At 41.0% G+C, this 23,216-nt stretch overlaps 1 protein-coding gene across 1 annotated transcript in view; it reads right to left on the bottom strand.

Annotated features, from left to right (window-relative positions):
* The window catches only part of LOC126330555 (transducin beta-like protein 3), a 160,234-nt gene that overhangs the window by 51,272 nt on the left and 85,746 nt on the right, over positions 1-23,216 (bottom strand). The window contains exons 8-10 of the mRNA XM_049996366.1: positions 15,378-15,581; positions 13,159-13,345; positions 5,498-5,619 (exon numbers count right to left, since the gene is read on the bottom strand). Of these exons, the coding sequence (XP_049852323.1) occupies positions 5,498-5,619; positions 13,159-13,345; positions 15,378-15,581 (513 nt within the window). The remainder of the gene's footprint in view (positions 1-5,497; positions 5,620-13,158; positions 13,346-15,377; positions 15,582-23,216) is intronic.

The raw sequence follows: 23,216 nt of genomic DNA on the forward strand, positions 1-23,216 counted from the left end.
ACTGAAGACAAGAACAACGAACAACAGAGATTTAAATACAAAGGTATTACTGGTTTGCTACTGGAACAAAAGAAACAAAGTTCAGGGATGTAACGACATAGAACTACGCCTGACTTGATGATATTATTTGAGTAGAATTTTATACAAAATGAAAATAAGGAAGGAAATATTATTCTTAGAGGCGATTAATATCTAAAGAAGTACTTCATAGTAAAATACTTGAGGAAAGAAAAGAAAATACAAGAAAATATTTATTTTTTATCAAGACAAAACAAATATAAACAGTGTTGATAAAAATTGCATCACTTATTTGAGGTCAATTATTCCTTTGGTTTAAAATGCTCAGTATTCATTCACAACCTAAGGAGAAGCTGTGCCTTTAGGTATTACAATGTGTCGTAAGTAAAGGAAATTCCTTAATCAGTAGGTCTGCTGAGGATTAATTAACTTTGGGTGATAGGTGGTTATTAGATTTTAAATTTAACTAGAGACATATCTAATTACATAACACAAGGTTCACAAAGGTAAAGATATAACGACTGTTGAACTGCACTTTAAGACACACCTTCTTATTATAATTTAATTCAAGGAAAATACCAATATTACTAATAATAAATTTCAAGCTGGTTAATATTCCAAATAAATTAAGCTACGTCTTTATAAAACAGCATAGAAATCATTCATGAATACTTTTGTTGAGCGCAACTAGTTGATAATATGCAACCAATATTTTGTGTTGTATTTTATTCTATCTATACAGATTGCTTATCTCTGCCTGCATGTTGCTTTGCAGAAAATGAAAACAAAGGTTTGGCAGTATTTGTTTGTTATTTTAAATGTCCAGTTATGTACTTGCACCTTTCTAACAACACCCAATACTAATGATCAACAGGCAGTTCTAATGCTGTATTATGCACAGTTGTTTGTAAAAAATTTAAATTAAGCAAAAATTAAACTTGTTCACAGATAGAATAACATAAAATTTATGAGCAGCACCTATATAATTTAAATTTCTCCTTATATGTATTCACGCAATATGCACTGTTTCTAATTCAGGTTGTGAAGCGTCATTTGCTACCAGGAAGTACGTAATGCAAAATACTACAAGAAGAGCTGACTGCTGCAAGGACTGCTTAATTAACCACATTACAAGAAGTGGCAATCCAGAGCTACCAACACATAATGTAGTGATTGTCTGAGATGTAATTATATAACTACTCTTCTGCCACAGTGCAATTTTTTCGACCTCACCAAACAGGACGAGCTTTGTTGTTTTAAGCCCCTGTATCTTCCTTTCTTCAAGGTAGACTTTGTAATTCCAATCCCAGAAAGGGTGATATTGATAGCAATTTACACACTTCAGAGAAGTGAAACATTCATGGATGGCCTTCTGTTTTTGCTACAAGTGGTGTCCCCCTTACATCCTAGAGTGGTTTGCCTAAAGTGCTGGCATTTAAATCGGTGCACTGGGTTGTGGATATAAAGCTGCATGCTTAAGCAAAGGAAACCTGCCTTGATGTGTTCTGGGAGTTCAATGGTATTGAAGATAAGGAAAAATGAGTTGGATTTTACCAGATCCTCAACCACCCTTTTCATTACATTTTTCTCACCAACAAGACCTTCTTGAGCCCACTCATCTTTCATATCTTCTTTGGGAATATCTGCTAGATCTCTACATAACACACCTGTGCTGTACTTCAAGCAGTATTGTGGAGCTCGTTTCGATGGCATGTTCCCTGAGACATTTAGATTTCTGGCAGTTCGTCACTTGTTGGAAGCTAGAAGTGTCAACCAACAATATTCCATTTCACAATCACTTAACTTGAATTGCCCTCTAAACCTCTTTGAATATACAAAAATGAAACTTTCTCGAAGCTGCCTTCTTCGTTTTAACTATTAAAATCGCATTCTCACCAGCAGCAAGCATTCTGTTGCAATAAACTGAAGTACTGTGAACAATCTCTGGGCCAGGAGTATGGGCTACACGAGGACTTTTGTTGGATTGGGTGTCGATACCCACCAGCGGTATACCCATTCCATTGGGAGTTGATGAGTTTTAAGTTCAAGCATTCCACCTCGATCCCACAAGCAGCCAAAAGATGCGCCCACCAAGACACAGCCTTACTTATCTGAATACGCCTCAACCAACTCTGGTGCAAAAGTTTTCTCAGTGGATGACTGTTAATGACTGGACTGTTTTGACTCAATAGCCATGCACCTCATCAGTGTGCAGCACACATTGCATACTGAGATTGAGGAGTTTGCTCTTAAAGATTTTCACCTTTCTCGGTATCTGGGCAACTAAGCCAAGATCCCTGGTCCCAGTGACATATAACGTTCCACCACCCCACGACCCCACTGAACAATGCCCAGGTCTCACAGTTACCGAGGTCTAGTGGTACTTACTAGTCCTCAGCTCAGGAAACGTCGGTTTGCCAAGAAAGTACCGAGCAAATGAATGCTGAGCTCTCTCAAGTGATTGCCATTCAGCGTGACCTGGGAAGCATACGTGGCGTATCGAATGCCGCAGACATGCCAAGATGATGAACTGCTACACAAAGCGAGACAAGAATGTTCTGTATCATGTTGATACAAGAATGTTCTGGATCATGTTGAAAGATCACCAATAACGAAGGTACCATTATGTATCAATGCTAAACAAATTTCAAAGATGAGTAGATGAAGTGTAACAACAGTCTATTAAATAAACCCCTATCATAGACTAAAATCAAACAGTGTAAAATACAGGATGGAATGTAACAACATTATGAAAAGGAAAGTTGCTATTCACCATATGGCAGAGGTGCTGAGTCGCAGATATGCACAACAAAAAGACTCTCACAATTAAAGATTTTGGCCATTAAGGTCTTTGTCAACAATAGACGTATACACACACACACACACACACACACACACACACACAAATGCAACTCACACACACAACTGCAGTCCCAGGCAACTGAAACCACACTGTGAGTGGCAGCACCACTAGATGGTGGCAGTGGCAACTGGGTTGACGTAAGGAGGAGTCTGGGGCGGATAGGGGGAGGGACAGTATGGTGGGGGTGGCGGATAGTGAAGTGCTGCAGATTAGACGGAGGGCAGGGGAGAGGTGGGGAGGGGGGAAACGTGGCAGTAAAGGGGAGAATTAAAATGACTGACTGTGATGGTGAAATGATGGTTGTGTAGTGCTGGAGTGGGAACATGGAAAGGGGCTGGATGGGTGAGGACAGTGACTACGGGCATCCGCATGGCACCATCCTACACCAACATATTCATGGGCCATCTAGAGGAATTCTTCCTGAAAACCCAGAAGCCTAGACCCCTTACCTGGCTCAGATTCATGGATGAAATCTTTGCGATCTGGAACGAGGGTGAGGACGCTCTATCCACATTCCTTCAGAACCTCAACAGCTTCTCTCCCATTTGCTTTCACCTGGTCCTACTCAACCCAACAATCCACCTTTCTAGATGTTGACCTCCACCTCAAAGATAGCTACATCAGTACCTCTGTCTATGTCAAACCTACTAAGCACCGCCAATACCACCGCTTCGACAACTGCCACCCATTCCACACCAAGAAGTTCCTCCCGTACAGCCTATCCACCTGTGGTTGTCGCATCTGCAGCGACGAGCAGTCCCTCTCAAAATATACTGAAGGTCTCACTGAAGCCTTCACAGACCATAATTTTCCCCCAACCTTGTACAAAAATAAATCTCCCATGCCTTATCTTTCCAGTCTCCCACCACCTCCCAAAGTCCCACCGTGCGGCCACAGAGGAGCATTACCCTCATAACTCAGCACCACCCAGGACTGGAGCAACTGAATTACATTCTCCGCCAGGGTTTTGACTACCTTTCGTCATGCTCTGAAACAATAAATGCCCTGCACACTATCCTTCCCACCCCTCCCACAGTGGTATTCCGCCGTCCACCGAACCTACAAAATAAACTCGTCCATCCTTACACAATCCCTGCTCCCAACCCCTTACCTCATGGTGCATAACTCTTTAATAGACTTAGATGCAAGACTTGTCCCATACATCCTCCCACCACCACCTACTCCAGTCCGGTTACGAACATCACCTATTCCATCAAAGGCATGGCTACCTGTGAAACCAGTCATGTGATTTACAAGTGAAGCTGAAACCACTGTGCTACATTCTGTGTGGGCCTGACAACCAACAAGCTGTTGGTTCTTCCCACCAACACCAGCTGTTCTGAACTGCGCAGCTGGGAACTTTCACTGCAGTACATCCGACGTTCCCGTAACCCTCATGGTCTCAACATTCATTAGTCACTGTCCTCACACATCCAGCCCTTTCCCTGTTCCCATTCCAGCACTACACAGCCGTCATTCCATCATCACACTCAGTCTTTTTACTTCTCTCCTTTTCCGCTAATTCCCCCCCCCCCCCACCCTCTATCCCCCTTCTAATCTGCAGCACTTCACTGTCTGCCACCCCCCTCCCCTCCCCGCCCTAGCCTCCTCCTTACACCCGCTTGTGTGTGTGTGTGTGTGTGTGTGTGTGTGTGTGTGTGTGTGTGTGTGTGTGTGTGTGTGTAGGCAGGTAGGTCTATTGTGACAAAGGCCTTAATGGCCGAAAGCTTTATTTGTGACAGTCTTTTTGTTGTGCCTATCAGTGACTTAGCATCTTCGCTATACGGTGCATAGCAACTTCCCTTTTCATAATATTGTTACCTAACACAGACTATATGGACAAGCAGTAGGAATAAATGATTTAGAGCCCAGAGTTATACTATGTCACTGCTTCATCCAGCAATTTGTTGCCATACAAAATTTTATTGAGTGGCTTTTGGTTCATGGCCAAGTTTTCTTCCAACCAAGATTGTTCCACACTCTTGACGACATGTGCATGAAATAAGACAGTTGCAAATCTCAATTTTCTATCTCAAAGTACATAGTCTGGAACCTTATTTCACCAGGAGATGGGAATACATAGTGTAGCAACCAATATCAATAACAGTCTTGACTTATTTTCATGTTGCAAACGTAATGTGATGTGTTACTAAGAAAAATGAAGCAATATTTCTAGCAGATGTGAGCACCACTCAAGTACATTATACAGTGGGTAAGACAATGATACAGAGAATTAAAGACAACAACTTAAGTTACAATAAGATTTGACATACCAAAGTAACCATTAGAACTACCATCAATTTAAAATTTTGTACGATTTGTTGTTCGTCACACAAGAGTAGCAATTCCCCACTCTTACCAATTGACCAGATTCACGTCTTTCCCATCAAACTAGATTACTATGGGAGCAGCTGAATCTGCCTTCACTCATGGCTCTACAACATGGCTAAAAGAAGTAGTCAATTCAAAAGTTTGTGATGGAAATCAGCACATGTCATATCAAAAACAGTTTGTCCATTTATAAGAGTTTTTGCCAGTATACAATATTGCAGTGCAGCCTAGTTTCACTCTACAGAGCACAACATTCATTAAAAGTTTAAAAAAAGTATACTTTACCTTCACACTTTTGTCTTGCGACCCTGTGGCAACCAGCTTATCGTTTGGTGAAATGCAGACACAATTAATGTCTTTTTGGTGTGCCTTCTCGGTGTGCGTAACATTCAAAGAATGAGAGGTTCCTGAATTAAAAACAATGCTACTGCACTCAACCATAAGAAGATGATAAATTTAAATATATTTACTTGCTCTGCCATACAAATAGATTTATTAAAAAATAATCAGATTAAAGAAAAACAAAAATGTAAAAATCTTCAAAACTTTTAGTTATAATAGTTTAAACTACAACACAATACAAGAAGAAAAATGATGCCTTCTTTGGGTGCTAAAGGTAAAAATTTGAAGTCAAGAATATATTCAGCCAGTGAATTCAAACATTCAACTGCAATATGCTTTTTGGTAAAGAAAGGGTATGAATTAATAATCATACGTTGTGAGAATGACATTAAACAAATGAGACAAAGCACCAACGTAAAACCTACAACAGAGTATAATTATCAATATGAGAATAGACCTTTATTCACCAAACTCAAGAGGCATTGAGCAGCAGACAGACATGCAGATAGGACAACAATATGCTAAGATAACGTCATGCTGAAATGCCAGAAGAAAATGGTGACTGTGTGTGTGTGTGTGTGTGTGTGTGTTGGGGGGGGGGGGGGGGGGGGTGTGAACTCTAAAGACAGTCTTTATTCAAAAACTAAGCTGTTTATTTACCTTTCTGTATATTGGTGCACTGCTCAGTGTCACTTCGATTTGGTGAACAGTCCTCACACAGAGAGAAAAATACACTCCTGGAAATTGAAATAAGAACACCGTGAATTCATTGTCCCAGGAAGGGTAAACTTTACTGACACATTCCTGGGGTCAGATACATCACATGATCACACTGACAGAACCACAGGCACATACACACAGGCAACAGAGCATGCACAATGTCGGCACTAGTACAGTGTATATCCACCTTTCGCAGCAATGCAGGCTGCTATTCTCCCATGGAGACGATCGTAGAGATGCTGGATGTAGTCCTGTGGAACGGCTTGCCATGCCATTTCCACCTGGCGCCTCAGTTGGACCAGCGTTCGTTCTGGACGTGCAGACCGCGTGAGACGACGCTTCATCCAGTCCCAAACATGCTCAATGGGGGACAGATCCGGAGATCTTGCTGGCCAGGGTAGTTGACTTACACCTTCTAGAGCACGTTGGGTGGCACGGGATACATGCGGACGTGCATTGTCCTGTTGGAACAGCAAGTTCCCTTGCCGGTCTAGGAATGGTAGAACGATGGGTTCGATGACGGTTTGGATGCACCGTGCACTATTCAGTGTCCCCTCGACGATCACCAGAGTGTACGGCCAGTGTAGGAGAGCGCTCCCCACACCATGATGCCGGGTGTTGGCCCTGTGTGCCTCGGTCGTATGCAGTCCTGATTGTGGCGCTCACCTGCACGGCGCCAAACACGCATACGACCATCATTGGCACCAAGGCAGAAGCGACTCTCATCGCTGAAGACGACACGTCTCCATTCGTCCCTCCATTCACGCCTGTCGCGACACCACTGGAGGCGGGCTGCACGATGTTGGGGCGTGAGCGGAAGACGGCCTAACGGTGTGCGGGACCGTAGCCCAGCTTCATGGAGACGGTTGCGAATGGTCCTCGCCGATACCCCAGGAGCAACAGTGTCCCTAATTTGATGGGAAGTGGAGGTGCGGTCCCCTACGGCACTGCGTAGGATCCTGCGGTCTTGGCGTGCATCCGTGCGTCGCTGCGGTCCGGTCCCAGGTCGACGGGCACGTGCACCTTCCGCCGACCACTGGCGACAACATCGATGTACTGTGGAGACCTCACGCCCCACGTGTTGAGCAATTCGGCCGTACGTCCACCCGGCCTCCCACATGCCCACTATACGCCCTCGCTCAAAGTCCGTCAACTGCACATACGGTTCACGTCCACGCTGTCGCGGCATGCTACCAGTGTTAAAGACTGCGATGGAGCTCCGTATGCCACAGCAAACTGGCTGACACTGACGGCGGCGGTGCACAAATGCTGCGCAGCCAGCGCCATTCGACGGCCAACACCGCGGTTCCTGGTGTGTCCGCTGTGCCGTGCGTGTGATCATAGCTTGTACAGCTCTCTCGCAGTGTCCAGAGCAAGTATGGTGGGTCTGACACACCGGTGTCAATGTGTTCTTTTTTCCATTTCCAGGAGTGTATAAGAAAATCTAAGTGTATTAGTAAAACATCTGGTATGTAAACATGCCTGAAAAGAAAATAGCACAAGTTAAAATGCTAGACCTATAGAAGAATGTCAGTGTTCAAAGCAGTTAATCAACATCCACGTGATTACTCTGCAATTCACAATTAAGTGACTAGCATAGGATCCATCGAATCACCTTTAAGCTACTTCTCTACCATTCCATTCTCAAAAGTGCACGAGAAAAACAAACAACTTAAACCGTTCCATGTGAGCTCTGATTCCTCTTATTTTATTTTGATGATCATTTCTCCCTCTGTAGGTGGGTGCCAACAAAGTCTTTTCACTCTCTGAGGAGAAAATTGGTGATTGAAATTTCATGAGAAGGTCCGATAAAGTTAAAAAAAAAACCTTTGTTTTAATGACTGCCACACCAATTCATGTATCATATCTGCGGCATTCTCTCCCCTACTTCGCAATAATACAAAACGAGCAGCCCTTCTTTGAACTTTATCAACGTACTTAATTAATCCTATCTGAAAAGTATCCCACATTGATCAGTAATACGCCAGAAGAGGGCAGACAAGCATAGTGTAAGCAGTTTCTTTAGTAGACTTGTTACATGTTCTAAGCATTCTACCAATAAATTGCAGTTTTTTGTTTCTTTTCCCCACATGTTATATATGTGATCGTTCCAATTTAAGTTATTCATAATTGTAATCACTAAGTATTTAGCTGAGTTTACAGCCTATTGCCGTATGTGATTTATTGTGTAGCTGAAATTTAGTGGATTCTTTTTAGTGCTTTTCATGGTTTAGAGTCAACTGCCACTTTTTGTCCCCATCATTTTGCAATTCATTTTGATCATCTGATGACATTACATGACAGTACTTCATGGCATCATCTGCAAACAATCTAAGAGGACTGCTCAGGTTGTCTCTTACATCGTTTTGCAGATCAAGGGAAACAGAAGGCCTGTAACACATTCTTCTGGAATGCCAGATATTACTTCTGTTTCACTCAATGACTTTCTGTCAAGTATTACAAACTGTGACCTTTCTGACAGGAAATCACAAATCCAGTCATATACAACTGACACGATACTACGCGATATTAAATAGGAGACGCTTATGAGGAACAGCCTTCTGGAAATAAAAAAAATATGGAATCAATTTGACACACCCTGTTGCTAGCACTCATTACTTCATCAGAATAAAGAGCTCATTGTGCTTCTCAAGGACAATATTCTGAATCAGTGTTGGCTATTTGTCAATAAATCCATTTCTTCTGGAGATTCATAATGTTCAAGCACAGTATATGTTCCAAAATCCTACAGCAAATTTACGTTAGTGATATGGGTCTGTAATTCAGCAGATACTCCTATTTCCTTTCTTAGGTATTGTTGTGATTTGTGCAACTTTCCAGTCTTGGGTACGGATCTTTTTGCGAGCAACTGTTCGTGTATGATTGCTAAGTATGGAGGTACTGTATCAGAATACTCTGAAAGGAACCTGACTGGTATAAAATCTAGACCGTGAACCTTGCCTTCATTAAGTGTTTTATGCTGCTTCGCTACACCATTGATATCTACTTCTAAGTTATTCCTGTTGGCAGTTGTTCTTGATTTGAATTCTCGTAATTTGTTTTGTTTTGTTTTGTTTTGTTTTGTTTTTTGTCTTCTTTTGTGAAGGAATTTTGGAAAAACCGTGTTTAGTAACTTTGCTTTAGTGGTGCTGTCATCAATAATGTCACCATTGCTATTGCACAGTGAAGGTATTGATTGTATCTTGCCACTGGCGTAATTTACATACGATCAATATCTCTTTGCATTTTCTGCCAGATTTGGGGACAGAGAATTGTTGTGAAAACTATTAAAAGCATGTCACATTGACGTTCATGCCAAATTTCAAGCCCTGTAAAATTGCCAGTCTTTGGGATTTTGCACTCTCTTAAATTTGGCATGCTTTTTTCATTGCTTCTGCAATAGTGTTATGACCTGTTTTGTGTACCACTGGGGATCAGTATCATCTCTTATTAATTTATTTGGTATATATCTCTCAATTGCCACTGATACTATTTCTCTGAATTAAAACCACATCTGGTCTATAATCTCTTCGGAAGGTCTCAAGAAAATTTTATCTGCTTTTTTTAAATAGAGTCTTTTGTGTTTATTTTTGGTGGATTTGGATGTTACGGTATTCAGTCCAGCTACAACAACCTTGTGGTCCCTAATCCCTGTATCTGTTATGATGATCCTTATTTGGTCAGGATTATTTATTGCTAAGAGATCAAGTATGTTTTTACAACCACCTACACTCTCAGTGAGCTTCTGAACTAGTTGTTCAAATTAATTGTTTGAGAAGGCATTGAGTATGATTTTGGACAATGTGTTATGCCTATCACTGACTTTAAACATGTATTGTATTTTCATCTCAACATATCGAGGGTAGATTAAAGTCACGGACGACAATTGTCTAGACAAGCACCTGTTTGAAATGAAATTCAAGTTTTCAATGAACGGTTCAGCAACTGCATCATCTTGAGTCTGAGGGAGGGTGGGAGGGTTTGTAAAAGGAACCAGTTATTAACTTATTCCGGTTGCCAAGTATAACCTCTGGCCACACTAACTCACAGGAACTATCACTTCAATTTCACTAAAAGGTAAACTGCTTCTGACAGCAATAAACAGTCCACCACCAACTGTTTTTAATCTATCCTTTCTAAAAACAGCTACACCTTTTGTAAAACTTTCAGCTGAACTTATTTCCGGTTTTAGGTAGCTTTTTGTACCTATAATGATTTGAGATTCAATACTTTCTATTAGTGCTTGGAACTCTGGTTCTTTTCCAACAAAGCTATGACAGTTCACAACTACAATATTGATTGTTTCTATGTCTCTTCCTCTTTCTGCTTCATCCTGCACCTTTTGAAGCTCAAGCCCTCCCTGCACATTCCTGAGACCCTCTAACCTAAGAAAACCACCCATGCCCTCGATACAGCGTCCGTCCGTCCCCCCACCCACAAGGCCATTTCCTGCATGTAGCGGACTCCTGACCTGTTTAAGTGAAAGCCGGAAACCCACCATCCTTTGACATGTTGAGAAATCTGCAACCTACACAGTCGTCGCTGAACCATCTAAGCCACTAATTCAGGAACATTCAGCTCTGTACCAAAGAACCACAGTTGGTTCTGTCGAGTATACTACAGAAGGTGAGCTCTGCCTTCATCTCGCAAGGATGACTGGCAGTCTTTACTACTTCAGCTATCTGTCCGGAACCATAAGGAATCTCTTCCGATCCTAAGTGACGTACATCGTTAGTATCAACATAAACCACAGTTTACGGCAATAACTAAATGGAGGGGGAAAGACATAAAATGAGCTCGAGTGCTTTTGATACATGAAACAGAGTTTTCCAAATCAAACATCTTATGTGGCTGAAACATAAAGTTTGTAATCAATATGTATTATCAGTATGTGTTATGACTCTACCACTAATACGGACTTTAAATGCCAAAACCATTCAAAAACAGAGTTGTTCAGAAAAGAATGGAGGAATACATGTTAGAAATTGTTCGAAAAACTGGAGTACAAACAAACCGATCAGGAAACACGATCGAGTAGAAGCAGCACAAATAAAAATTGAGGCGTGCAGGACATGTAGCCAAGTGACTTGGTCGTAGGACTCGGTTTGCTAGATTCTAAAACATATGAAAACATTGGTGTGATGACATAAATCAAAGTGATTAGATGACAATGGAAAACACGCAGGAGCTACATGGACATCTGTACCCGAAGATAGTAATGTATGAGAAAGTCTAAAGGAGGTCTTTGTGGAACAGTGATGCCAAATGACTACTGTTATTGCTGCTGCTGCTCCTGCTGCTGCTGCTGCTGGTGATGATGATGATGATGATGATGATACCACAGGTTGGATCAATACTTGGTTTCAAATTAACTCTATAAATCCCAGCAATCCTGTAATTTATACTCACTGTCCCATTCTATATTTTAAATCATGTCCGTAGTGAAACCAGCTTGTTTCTTTACTTGCTTAATATCCAATGTTTTTTCAGTGCCAGTAGTGGTAATTTTTTGTAAATATCTTCAAGATTACATTGAGGATTACATCGAGGACACTGGTACGTCTATCTTATGCACTTTCATTCTTGTGAAGTAGAATGATTACATCTTTGTTCCTGTTTTGAAGAACTATTTTCCTCCACAGATATTTTATACCCAATTTTGCAAGTTATTTTTGTATTACTTTTGTATTTCAAACAGAATTACTCAAACCATCATTATTACTACTGTAACATCACTGTTTTCATTATTAATAATCTGTGTTTCTAATTTATCTCTCAAATACCATGTATATCAAAGAAATCTAGGAATGGTTGTACAATTTTGCTTTCTGTTGTTAGAAATTGTGCCACCAGCCATCTTAACTAATGAAATGTGATGTCTATGCAAGATAAATTATGTACTGTTTCTCGAACTCTTATTGTTTTCAATTGTTCCTCTTATTAAATTATCACTGCACAATTTCACATTCTGCAAGAGACATTTTGAAATAGTTTTCATTAGTTCATGTTTCAAATTTAATTCATGTCTTCTTTTCAATAGCTGCCCTGCTTTATTTAACATTTTCCTGCTTTTTTGCTCCAGCAACACCTTTTTGTGTTTGATTCAGTCTCTTTGTTAAATACCTGTCCCTTCCATCTAGAATAATAATCATTTGCTAAGAGGTTGAATTGTTGCTTGCTTTGATCTGGTATAGCTCGCTATCCCTAAATAAATTGTCACAGTCCACAGTCCTGATTTCCCACAAGGTGAATTTCTTTCTTTCTAGACTAGTGTATAGTTTCACTCTTGATCTTACTAACTTACGATCACTTGAAAATGTAAAGTGATTGGAGAATGTCACACTTCGTTTTATTTCTTCCTTGTTTAATAAAATATAGTCAATTTCATTTTTAGTTCCACTTTGTTGAAAAATCCACATTTTAATCCTCCCCCCTCCTACCCCCCGCATCCCACCTCTGTCTGAAAGAATGTGTTAAGGATAAACATATTATTCCTCTCAGCATATTACACTAATGTGTAACCTTTTTTCATTTCTATATCATAAGCAAAGTTTCCTACTGGCAAATAAAACTTCAGTTTCTGTGGATACGCTATCCTTTACCAATAACTCTTCACATCAGTCGTCCTTCTTCTCTGTCAGTGTATCAGCACATTGCTGAATAGACTGAAATGATTTATCGTTAACACAAAATATGATTTTGTCTAAGATTTCTCCACAGTCTGCATTATTGTTCTCCCCACTCTGTTTCCCTACAATAAAACATTTGACCTGACAAAAGAATTATAAGAGTAACAATCCGCAGAGCTTCAAGTTCAATCATCATTTAGTTGATGTCACTGAGTCTAGAAATAAAAAAAAATAACCAGGATAAAGTAAACTTACCAAATTCCAGTTTTTCGGGTAGTTTCCACAGTTTGAGACATGAATCTTGACTGACTGACAGAAAAAAGGAGTCTGACAGGCGAGAGAATACAACAGAACCAACCGATGCTGTATGTCTCACTGCTGAACCAACACATGTCATGCTCTGTTGCTCTGCATCCATAATCCATAGTCTCACAGAATTGTCCTGTTCTCATTGTTACATCAACAGAAAGGAAACAGGATTATAATCTCACATATATATATAAGTAAAACTGGAATTGGGTGTAGCACATTTGGCAAGTACTACAAAATCTTTTATATTGCAAAAGGGGTACTGAATAGAATATATACATAATATTAAACTATAAATTGAAATAAAATTAAATTTAGAATTTATAAAGTTTAATATCCTAAAAAAGTCAATTTATTACCAGAAAAGTAAAACCTCAGCATTTACAAGAATGATAAAAAGACTCAGTCACAGCACTTGTGCCATCTGATAACAGGTGACTGTCATAAATCAACAAAAGTATTGAAGAAACATCTACACAGTGACCCCTAAGCAGCGCAAGTATCACTCAATAATTCCTCCAGCAAGGAAACACTGTGTCCAAATGTGATAGGATGTCTTTCTTAAGACCAGCTGTGACAGTGATGCCAATTAACTCTGAGGGATTCACATAATTCAAAGCTGACATACTATGACCACTGTCTCTGACTGCCGAAGTCAAACTGCGAGCAATTGCTCATGATGGGAGAAGCAGTCTAGGTGGTGAAAGTAAGGATGAGGCTGTGGTGGGGAGGCAGAGGGAGACCAGGGTACAGGTGGAGGACAGTAAAATGCTGTTTTGGGGTGCATACAAAGACTAGACAGAAATATGTAGGACAGCTATGTGCTGTTCTCTCTAGTCACTCACCACCTCTCAAAAGTGCCACTGTCTGGTCCATCATGAGTCAGTACCATCCAGAAGTGGAGCACTGAATCACATTCTCCACCAGGGTTCTGACTACCTCTCATTGTACCCTGAAATAAGAAATGTCATACCCACTTTTCTCCCCAACACAGCAGTATACTGCCAACCAGTGAACCTACACAATATCCTCGTTTATCCTTATACAACCCCTGCCCCAACACATTCCCTCATGCACCTACTCCAGTCCCAACACAATCATCACCTATCCCATCAAAGGAAGGACTACCTATGAAACCAGTCACGTGATTTACAAGCTAAACTTCATTCAACGTGGGCATGACAATCAACAAGCTGTCTGTCTGTATGAATGACCACCAACAAACTGCGACCAACAAACAGCTGGACCACCCAGTTGCTGAGCATGCTGTCCAACAACTTTCTTCATTTTAATGACTGCTTCATAGGCTGTGGCATCTGGACCCTTCACAACACCAACACCTCATTGCAATATATTCTATGTTCCTATAACCTTCCTGGCTTCAGCCTTTGTTAGTCATTGTCTTCACTCACCTATCCCCTCCCTCATTCCCTCTCCACAGCCTTCTATTCCACAAATGCTTCCAGACTTTTTACTTCTCTCTTTTTCTGCTGCCCCCTCCCTCACCCCAAACCTCTCTCTAACCACCCAAATGCACCTGCCCTACTCTCTCTCCACCTCATTCCTGCATGCTCAACCAAACAGCACTTTACCATCCCCCACCCATACCCTGCTCTTCTTCCACCTACCCGTCTCGGTCTTCTCCTTACGCCTTCCACCCAGATTGCTTCTCTCATCATGCGCAGTTGCTTGCAATCTGGCCTCAGCATCGTATGTGTATGAGATGCATTTGTGTGTGTGTGTGTGTGTGTGTGTGTGTGTGTGTGTGTGTGAGGGCGCGCGCGCGCGCGCATGTGATTGTTTTGTCTACTTCAAAAGAAGTTCTTCTGACCGAAACCTTGTGTGTTTAGTAGACTTTTTGTTGTGCTTGTCTGTGACTCAACATCTCCCACTACATGGTGAGTAGTAATCTATCCTTTTCATAAACTGTCATCATTCCATCATTTTCTACTGTTAGAAGTTATCAATTAATATTCACTTATGGACCATAACTGTAGGCCTGTGGGCTACACTGGTAACACGTTTTTAAGTTTGCATTGTTTCTCTTCACACTTAGCTCTCTTATCCACAGATCTAAAATATGCAATGTTATAACCTACTTCTTAATGGTCATTTTGCTTCAATTTGTGCTGTTTTAGGTTTTAAAATTATCTATAACAACTTACCTTCGCACATGATAACAAAAGTCTAGCATTGGTGTGGCAGGATGCAAGGCCAAGTACAAGATCAGAATGACCTCTCAAAAGTTGGCAATCCATGTTCAATCGCTTGTACAGTTTTATATCTATACTATTAGTGGCTACAGCCAAGTGGGAATTTCCTTCCCCTACAAAGACTACGTCCAGTATTTCGTCACTAAACCCTGCCAACTACAACAAAAAGACACATTATTAGATCTCACTTGTCTCGTCATACAAAACTGTGCGATATCGTCCGCCAAGAGCAGGTTACACTCTATGAAGATTAATACTACCCACAACATGCAGTACAATACAGTCCAAAAATTTCATCTTTGTGTAAAACATAGACAGGTAAACAAACTGTGCTACTGATATGTTACATAAGCATAGCTACAAAAAAAGTCAAGTCATACTGGTGACTATAAACAGACGTTCTTCCCACTTATCACTTACAAATGGAACAGGGCAACAGAGAAATAATAGTGCTACAAGAAGTATCCTTAACAACACACAATATAAGGTAGCTTGCAAAGTACATATGCATTAGTTTAGCAGTGCATAGAGTTTGATATCTGATCATTGATTGATGTAGTATATCTTGGGCACTGAATATGAGTTCAATACCTGTTAATATTTTGCGTCTGTGGAATCCGTAAGCTTCACGGTGGTTTGGATTCTACAACAAACTGTAGTTTCATATCTGACTGCATGGGTGATTGGCTTGTAAGTCAGAAAAAAGCAAGGGGAAATCCATTCCCAAAATTCCCAGTGAAGTGCTGATGTGATCAAATCAATATTCAGATTGGTGAAAGCTTTACTTTTGTTTGAAGTCACTGAATTTTAACAGTAAAAGAATTAATGTTAAGGCAGGGAACAAAACCTAGCAATGAGCTAGATCACAAGTAGCTACAAATTATGATACATGGAACTAACCATAGTTAACTCTGAAATTAATACCATGCAGATAATGTTTACAAAATGAAAAGGAAGTATAGAAGGATAGAGAAACCACAAAAATACAGCATGAGCACTACAGAGGGATGAAGAACAACAAACATTGTACACATAATCAGTGTAGTACCAACATAAAAATATGGAATTGATTCTCAATCTTGTGAGACATAATGAAAATAGAAATCACACAAAAAGGCTATAAAGCATGTAAAGAGACAGACTCATAGAGTTAATGATATGGCATTTTGTTACAAATATTTGTTAACTTCTTAAATTTTTCTCTTCACTTATTTATTTGTAGCAGCACAGGAAGATTTTGTTTCTAAAGAACAGTTTCCTCTTTGCTGGAAACCAGGAAACAGCAGTTCCTCAGTATTCAAAGATAAGGTTCATGAGGCATTCAAAACCAATTTATACTGAATACCATGTATGCAAGCAATACAAGCTAAAAAATAACAAAAGTTATTTTCACAGGACTATCATTGAGGAGCTGCCACAGTTTGCATATGGCTGTTTGTACAGCTTTGGTAATTTTGAAAAAGTAAATTTTCAATGTTTTTAAGAGAAAGACATAAGAAAGGCACTGATTTGCAGCTTACAATAGAAGGTACAATAAATTCAGCAACAAGGTGACAGGAAGCCAAAGTCCCACAAACTGAATTACTGAGGGAAGTACTTGCGATTATACATTCCTTCAGATTTGACATTAAATAGCAAATATGTGTGAAGCCAACAAAAAAGAAATTTATGAGTCTATCAGTTACTCTACATACTGGAGCATATTTTTGAACATATTTAGTTTGATGATGATGATGATGATGATTGGTTTGTGGGGCGCTCAACTGGGTGGTTATCAGCACCCGTACAAATTCCCAACCTTTGCTCAGTCCAATCTCGCCACTTTCAGGAACGATGATGAAATGATGAGGACAACACAAACACCCAGCCATCTCGAGGCAGGTGAAAATCCCTGACCCCGTTGGCAATCAAACCCGGGATCCCATTAAAGCAAAAATTTACATTGAGGAGATTTTAATACAGAGCGAGCACAATATCTTTGCCTGAATGGAATAATTAATGACTGAGGAATTATGTAAGCACGGATGTGTGGTTATTTGCAAATCGTATCTTAACTCAATAAGTTTTCATGGGTACACTTTTACAAGTGCTTTGACAGCATCTGATTTCTTCTATACATCATAATTTAGAAGTGTTGCAGTAACAGTGGTTTCTATGCAAGACAAAGCACAATGTATTTTGTGGTTTCATGTAACATGGTATCTATTACAGTTCAGCAAGAGCTCCAAAGAGCTTATGATCAAGATTCACCATATGCAAAGAGCATCACAAAGAACCATATGAAAAGTAATAATGACAAGACAAGAAGCGATACACGTGGACTTAATGATGACACTATTGTACCATGTGTTCAGCATTTTAACAGTCTGCAGAAATTGATATATCCAAAGAAACAGGCATACATCAGAGCAGTGTGATAAAAATTTTACATAAACAGCTGAATTTCATTGCATACTTAGTGGAACTCATGCAACCTTGGGTGCTGCATTTTAACACACTCTGTGGAAATTGATGCAGCAGATTTCCAAAATAACAGGCATACCACAGATAACTGTGATAAATATTTTACACTAATAGCTGCATTTTCTTGCATACTTAGTGCAACCCCTGCAAGCTCTGCAACTAGACAACAGGCCCATAAGTGATGAGTTGGCTGGGAACATGCTGGAATAAATTGATGCGGGCAATGATTACCTAAATAAAGTTCGATTTCCTGATGAACAGCTTTTCATATCTCCAAGAACATAGGAAAACAGGCATATTGTTTGGATCTGGGGGTCAGAGAACCCACATGTCGTGGTAAAGATGATTAGAGACAACCTGAAAAAGAATTTGAGTTGTGGCTTGCTGTACAATAAATGTGCAGAAATTTCATTTCTACCATGATACACGAGTAACTGTCACCTTTCCAATGGACTGCTGCAATTTTTTAAGAGTCTTTCTTCAATAGCTGGTGAAATGAGAAACAGTATGGCTTTGCAACAACGTAAGTGCAGAAATTACACATTTATTTTTATACCGAGAATGTGATTTTTCGTAAGCTTCTGATCTGAACTGCCCTCAGTTCCTCACTTAATAAACCACTGTTTCAAGATTCTCTCACAATTGCAACCGTATTAGAATGTTCGTGAGGTAACAGTGTGCAATCTCTGTTATGTTTGCCAAAAGAAGCAAATTTTAATATGGCAACAAGAGAAATGTAAATGTTATTCGAATTTCACCACTGATGAATGTGGGGCTTTCATGTGACAGTAAGTTTTGGTTGCTAAAGGGGCTGGACCACAAAGACCACATAAAAAGCCTTATACGATTGTATCGCGAAATATTTTGTTTACAAAAACTGACACATGAGCATTACACAAACAAGAATGTGAAAAAGTATGGCATACAAAGAGATAGCTGAAATATTTCTAGACTGTATTCCAGCTGCAAACCATACTGTTATAAAAACTAAAATACAAAATGCGAAATGAAGTTCCACAAAAAAATCTTTGTTTATGAGACCATACTGTCGATATGTGTATTATAAGAATTTACGACACATCAGGTTGCACACATACACAATTAAAAGATGTTTATGTAAAGCTTTTAGTGGCAGCCTTCATCAGTGAAACAGGGACACACATGCAAGTAAGCACACCTCATGCATACATGACCGCCAAATTTAGCATCTCGGGCCGGAATGCAACTATCATGTGGGACACAAGCAGCAATCTGGTGGAGGCTGAACAGGGGATGGGATAGCAGTGTACTACAGGCGGGGGGTGGTGGAGAGACAAATGCTGTCTGGTGGAGTGTGTAGGGGCTACACTGCCAACAGGTGCAATGTCAGGAAGTGTTGGGCAGGGAGATGGGGAAGAAAGGAGAAAAAATGGGGGGGGGGGGGGGGGGGGGAGACAGGCGGATGTGTTGGCAGAGGGCTGCAAATAAACGGGGTGGGAGATGAGAATGGGGATGAAATGATAGAACAGAGGGGGTGGAAACCATTGGTTGGAGGGAGTGGGGACAGTATTTTACTGTTGATTGAGGCCAGGATAGTTCCACGAGCAGAGAATGTGTTGTGTGGATAACTCTTATCTGCACAGTTCAGAAAAGTTAGTCGTGGAGGGAAGGATCCAGATGGCTTGGGTAGTGAAGCAGCCATTGAAATCTCGTGTGTTATGTCTGTCTGCACGTTGATCCACAGGGTGGTCTATCTTGCTCTAGTCCACAGTTTGGTGGTGGCTGTTCATCCTGGTGGACACCTGGTTGTACATGTACCAATATAAAAAGCTGTGCAATGGTTGCAGAAGACCTGGTAAAAGACATAGCTGCTTTCACAGGCGGCCTGGCCCCTGATGGAGTAGTATAAACCTGTGACAGGTCTGGAAGTGCTGGGTGGATGGATTTGGCAGGTTTTGCACCTGGGTCTTCCACAGAGGTATGATCATTGTGGCAAGGGGTTGGAATTGGAGTAGCGTATGGATGGACTACAATGTTGTGGAGGTTGGGTGGCCGATGGAACACTACTTTAGAAAGGGATGGGAAGTATCTCGAATAGGATGTCCCTCATTTCAGAATATGATGATAGGTAGTCAAAGCCCTGGCAAAGGATGTGGTTCAGTTGTGCCAGTCCGGGGGTGGTACTAGGTTATGACAGTGACACTACTTTGTGGCTGATTCTTGGGGGTGGTGGGAGGATTGGGGGTGTGAGGGGGAAATATCACCTTCACAGACAGGCACTATCCCCCAGACCTAGTCCACAAACAGATGTTCTGTGCCATTTCTGCCCACACCCCCAAGAACCAGCCACAAAGGAGTGTCACCATCACACATTACCACCCCAGACTGGCACAACTGAATCACATCGTTTCCCAGGGCTTCAATTACCTATCATCATGCTCTGAAATGAGGGGCATCCTACTCTAGATACTTCCCGCCCATTCTAAAAGTTGTGTTCTGTCGCCCACCCAACCTCCACAACATCCTAGTCCATCCTTATGCCACTCCCGATTACAACCCCTCACCACAATGATCATACCCCTGTGGGAGGCCCAGGTGTAAAACCTGCCAAATCCACCCACCTAGCACATCCTGTTCCAGTCTTGTCACAGGTTTATCCTGCCTCATCATGGGCTGGGCCACCTGTGAAATCAGCCAAGTTATTTATCAACTCTGCTGCAACCATTGCACAGCTTTTTATATTGATATGATTACCAAAAAGCTGTCTACCAGGATGCACGGTCACCATCAAACTATTGCCAAGAACGAAGCAGACCACCCTGTGGCACAACATGCAGCTGAACATAAGATACTTCATTTCAATGGCTGCTACACTACCCGAGCCATCTGGATCCTTCCCTCCACCACTAGTTTTTCTGAACTGTGCTGACAAGAATTATCCTTACAACACATTCTCTGCTCGTGGAACTATCCTGGCCTCAATCTGCAGCCCTCTGCCAACACATTCGCACATTTTTTCCCTCTCCTCTCCTTTTTTCCCCACCTCCCTGTTAGCAGTGTAGTCCCTACACACTCCACCAGACAGCATTTATCTCTCCCCCACTCCCCGCCCATTCACTGCTATCCCATCCCCTTTGCAACCTGCACCAGATAGCTGCTCATATCCCATGCGACAGTTGCATTCCGGTCTGAGATGCTGAATTTGGCAGTCATGCGTGCATGAAGTGTGCTTGCTTGTGTGTGTGGATGGAATGTGTCTCTTTTACTGATGAAAACTGTGGCCAAAAGCTTTAAGTAAGTGTTTTTTAATTGTGTCTGTTTGCAACTTGACATGTCTTCATTGCAGAAAGGAGCAATCTGTCTTTTCCTACACTGTTGATATTCCTACCTGGAGTTTCCATTGTTTGATTATAATAACTAGATGTATTTTAAATCCATCTTTGCAACTATTGTACAAGAAAGAACAGTCCCAAACATAAAAATATCTAAAGAAACATGCAAGCTGACACCGTTTCCTGATGTGACTGAAAACTGGACATAAGAAATCATAAGGAACTCCAACATCTTTTGTAACAATCTCTTTTTAGATGTAGAAAGCAAGCCAGATTGTAAACATGTTTCATTATAGACCAATGGTGATATTTTATTTCAATAAACAAAACCATATTTGGTAAAAAAAATACCAATTTGCTTGTAGTTGCAAGGATGAATTTAAAATATCTTCAATAATTTCAGAAATAAGCCCAGAAAGATGTTGGCCTCTTGAAAGAAATACAAAAGGGGAGGACAAATTGTATAAATAACACTACGGTGAGTGCAAATAAAATAATCCTTGTACTATTTTCATTGCTGTAGGCTATTACCTGCTGTGTTTTGTCCATAATTTGACAGGTATGTGCAATTTTTCTTTTGAGAATTATATGAGTACATAGCATGCAAACTGCCGGTGACTGCCACAATTTTCTTCCTAGCAGTGTCCGTACTTTCTCTCGAATACATGAACTACTTTCTAAGTGTGAAAACATATTACAATAAATAAAACGCCTGTAAAACACCACACTGTAAATGTATTTGCAGTGAGATAGAGTTCCAACTTCTGATATCCGTTACTTGCGGCCTCTGGCCTGTGAAGATGCATTGGAGTTCTAAGGCTACAAATAAATCTTGAAAATCTGACAATGTATGCCATACATGAACAGATCCAGCCTGCGGGCAGATCGGACAGACTTCATCCGAGAGATGCAGCCTGGGACATTAGTGGGAAACAAAGGACCTTACACTGACGAGCCTGATCCATCAGTACCGGCCCGCTGTTCTGACCTGCAGTTCAGGCCCACCACGGAAATCCACTCACATATGATCAGCTATTCACTGCACTAATCAGTCCGAGCAACGGATAACTTATGCAAATGCTTTGAGATCCAAACAAACCACTCCTCGTGTCTCCCTGCCACTGTTGTCAGCAGCTGCTCAGCTGGCAGCAAGCAGCAGTGGTGGCACTGACTGAGGGAAGCGATGGGGAGGTGATAAGGAGTAGGAATGATGGAGTAGGGAGGGGCCGCACAACACTCACCAGCTTATCACCTGCACTCAGCCAGCAACAATGCATGTCATCTGCATAAACTAAGTATTCCATCTGTTGAACCACGAAAAGAGATTCTCCATAGTTTTTTCGAATTTTTCTGACTTTTCCTGACGCATTTGTGATGCCCTTATTTCCAGAACTTATTGCAAACCCGATATATATATATAAAACAGAAAGAAACTTCCACATGGGAAAAATATATTAAAAACAAAGATTCCAAGACTTACCAAGCGGGAAAGCGCCGGCAGACAGGCACATGAACAAAACACACAAACACACACACAGAATTACGAGCTTTCGCAACTGGCAGTTGCTTCGTCAGGAAAGAGGGAAGGAGAGGGAAAAATGAAAGGATGTGGGTTTTAAGGGAGAGGGTAAGGAGTCATTCCAATCCCGGGAGCGGAAAGACTTCCCTTAGGGGAAAAAAAGGACAGGTGTACACTCGCACACACACACACACATATCCATCCGCACATACACAGACACAAGCAGACATATATATATAAACTTTATCTGGTATGCTACCATTTGCAATAAACCATGCAGAACATTGGTACAAAGAACCCTCAGTCCTACAACACTGGTACAAAGTACCAGCTACCACCATGGAACAATGGTATCAGCACAATTTGCCATGCAACACTGGCACAAAGCAACCTCTGCCCTGCAACAATGGTATGTATCTAGCATAGTTCTTTAGAAATAAATTTTTGTAATCAGTAACAGATGTTATGCTCACCCTCCACATCATTGCATCACAAGAC

The sequence above is a fragment of the Schistocerca gregaria genome, chromosome 2 (assembly GCF_023897955.1).
Source record: "Schistocerca gregaria isolate iqSchGreg1 chromosome 2, iqSchGreg1.2, whole genome shotgun sequence".
NCBI lineage: Eukaryota > Metazoa > Arthropoda > Insecta > Orthoptera > Acrididae > Schistocerca > Schistocerca gregaria.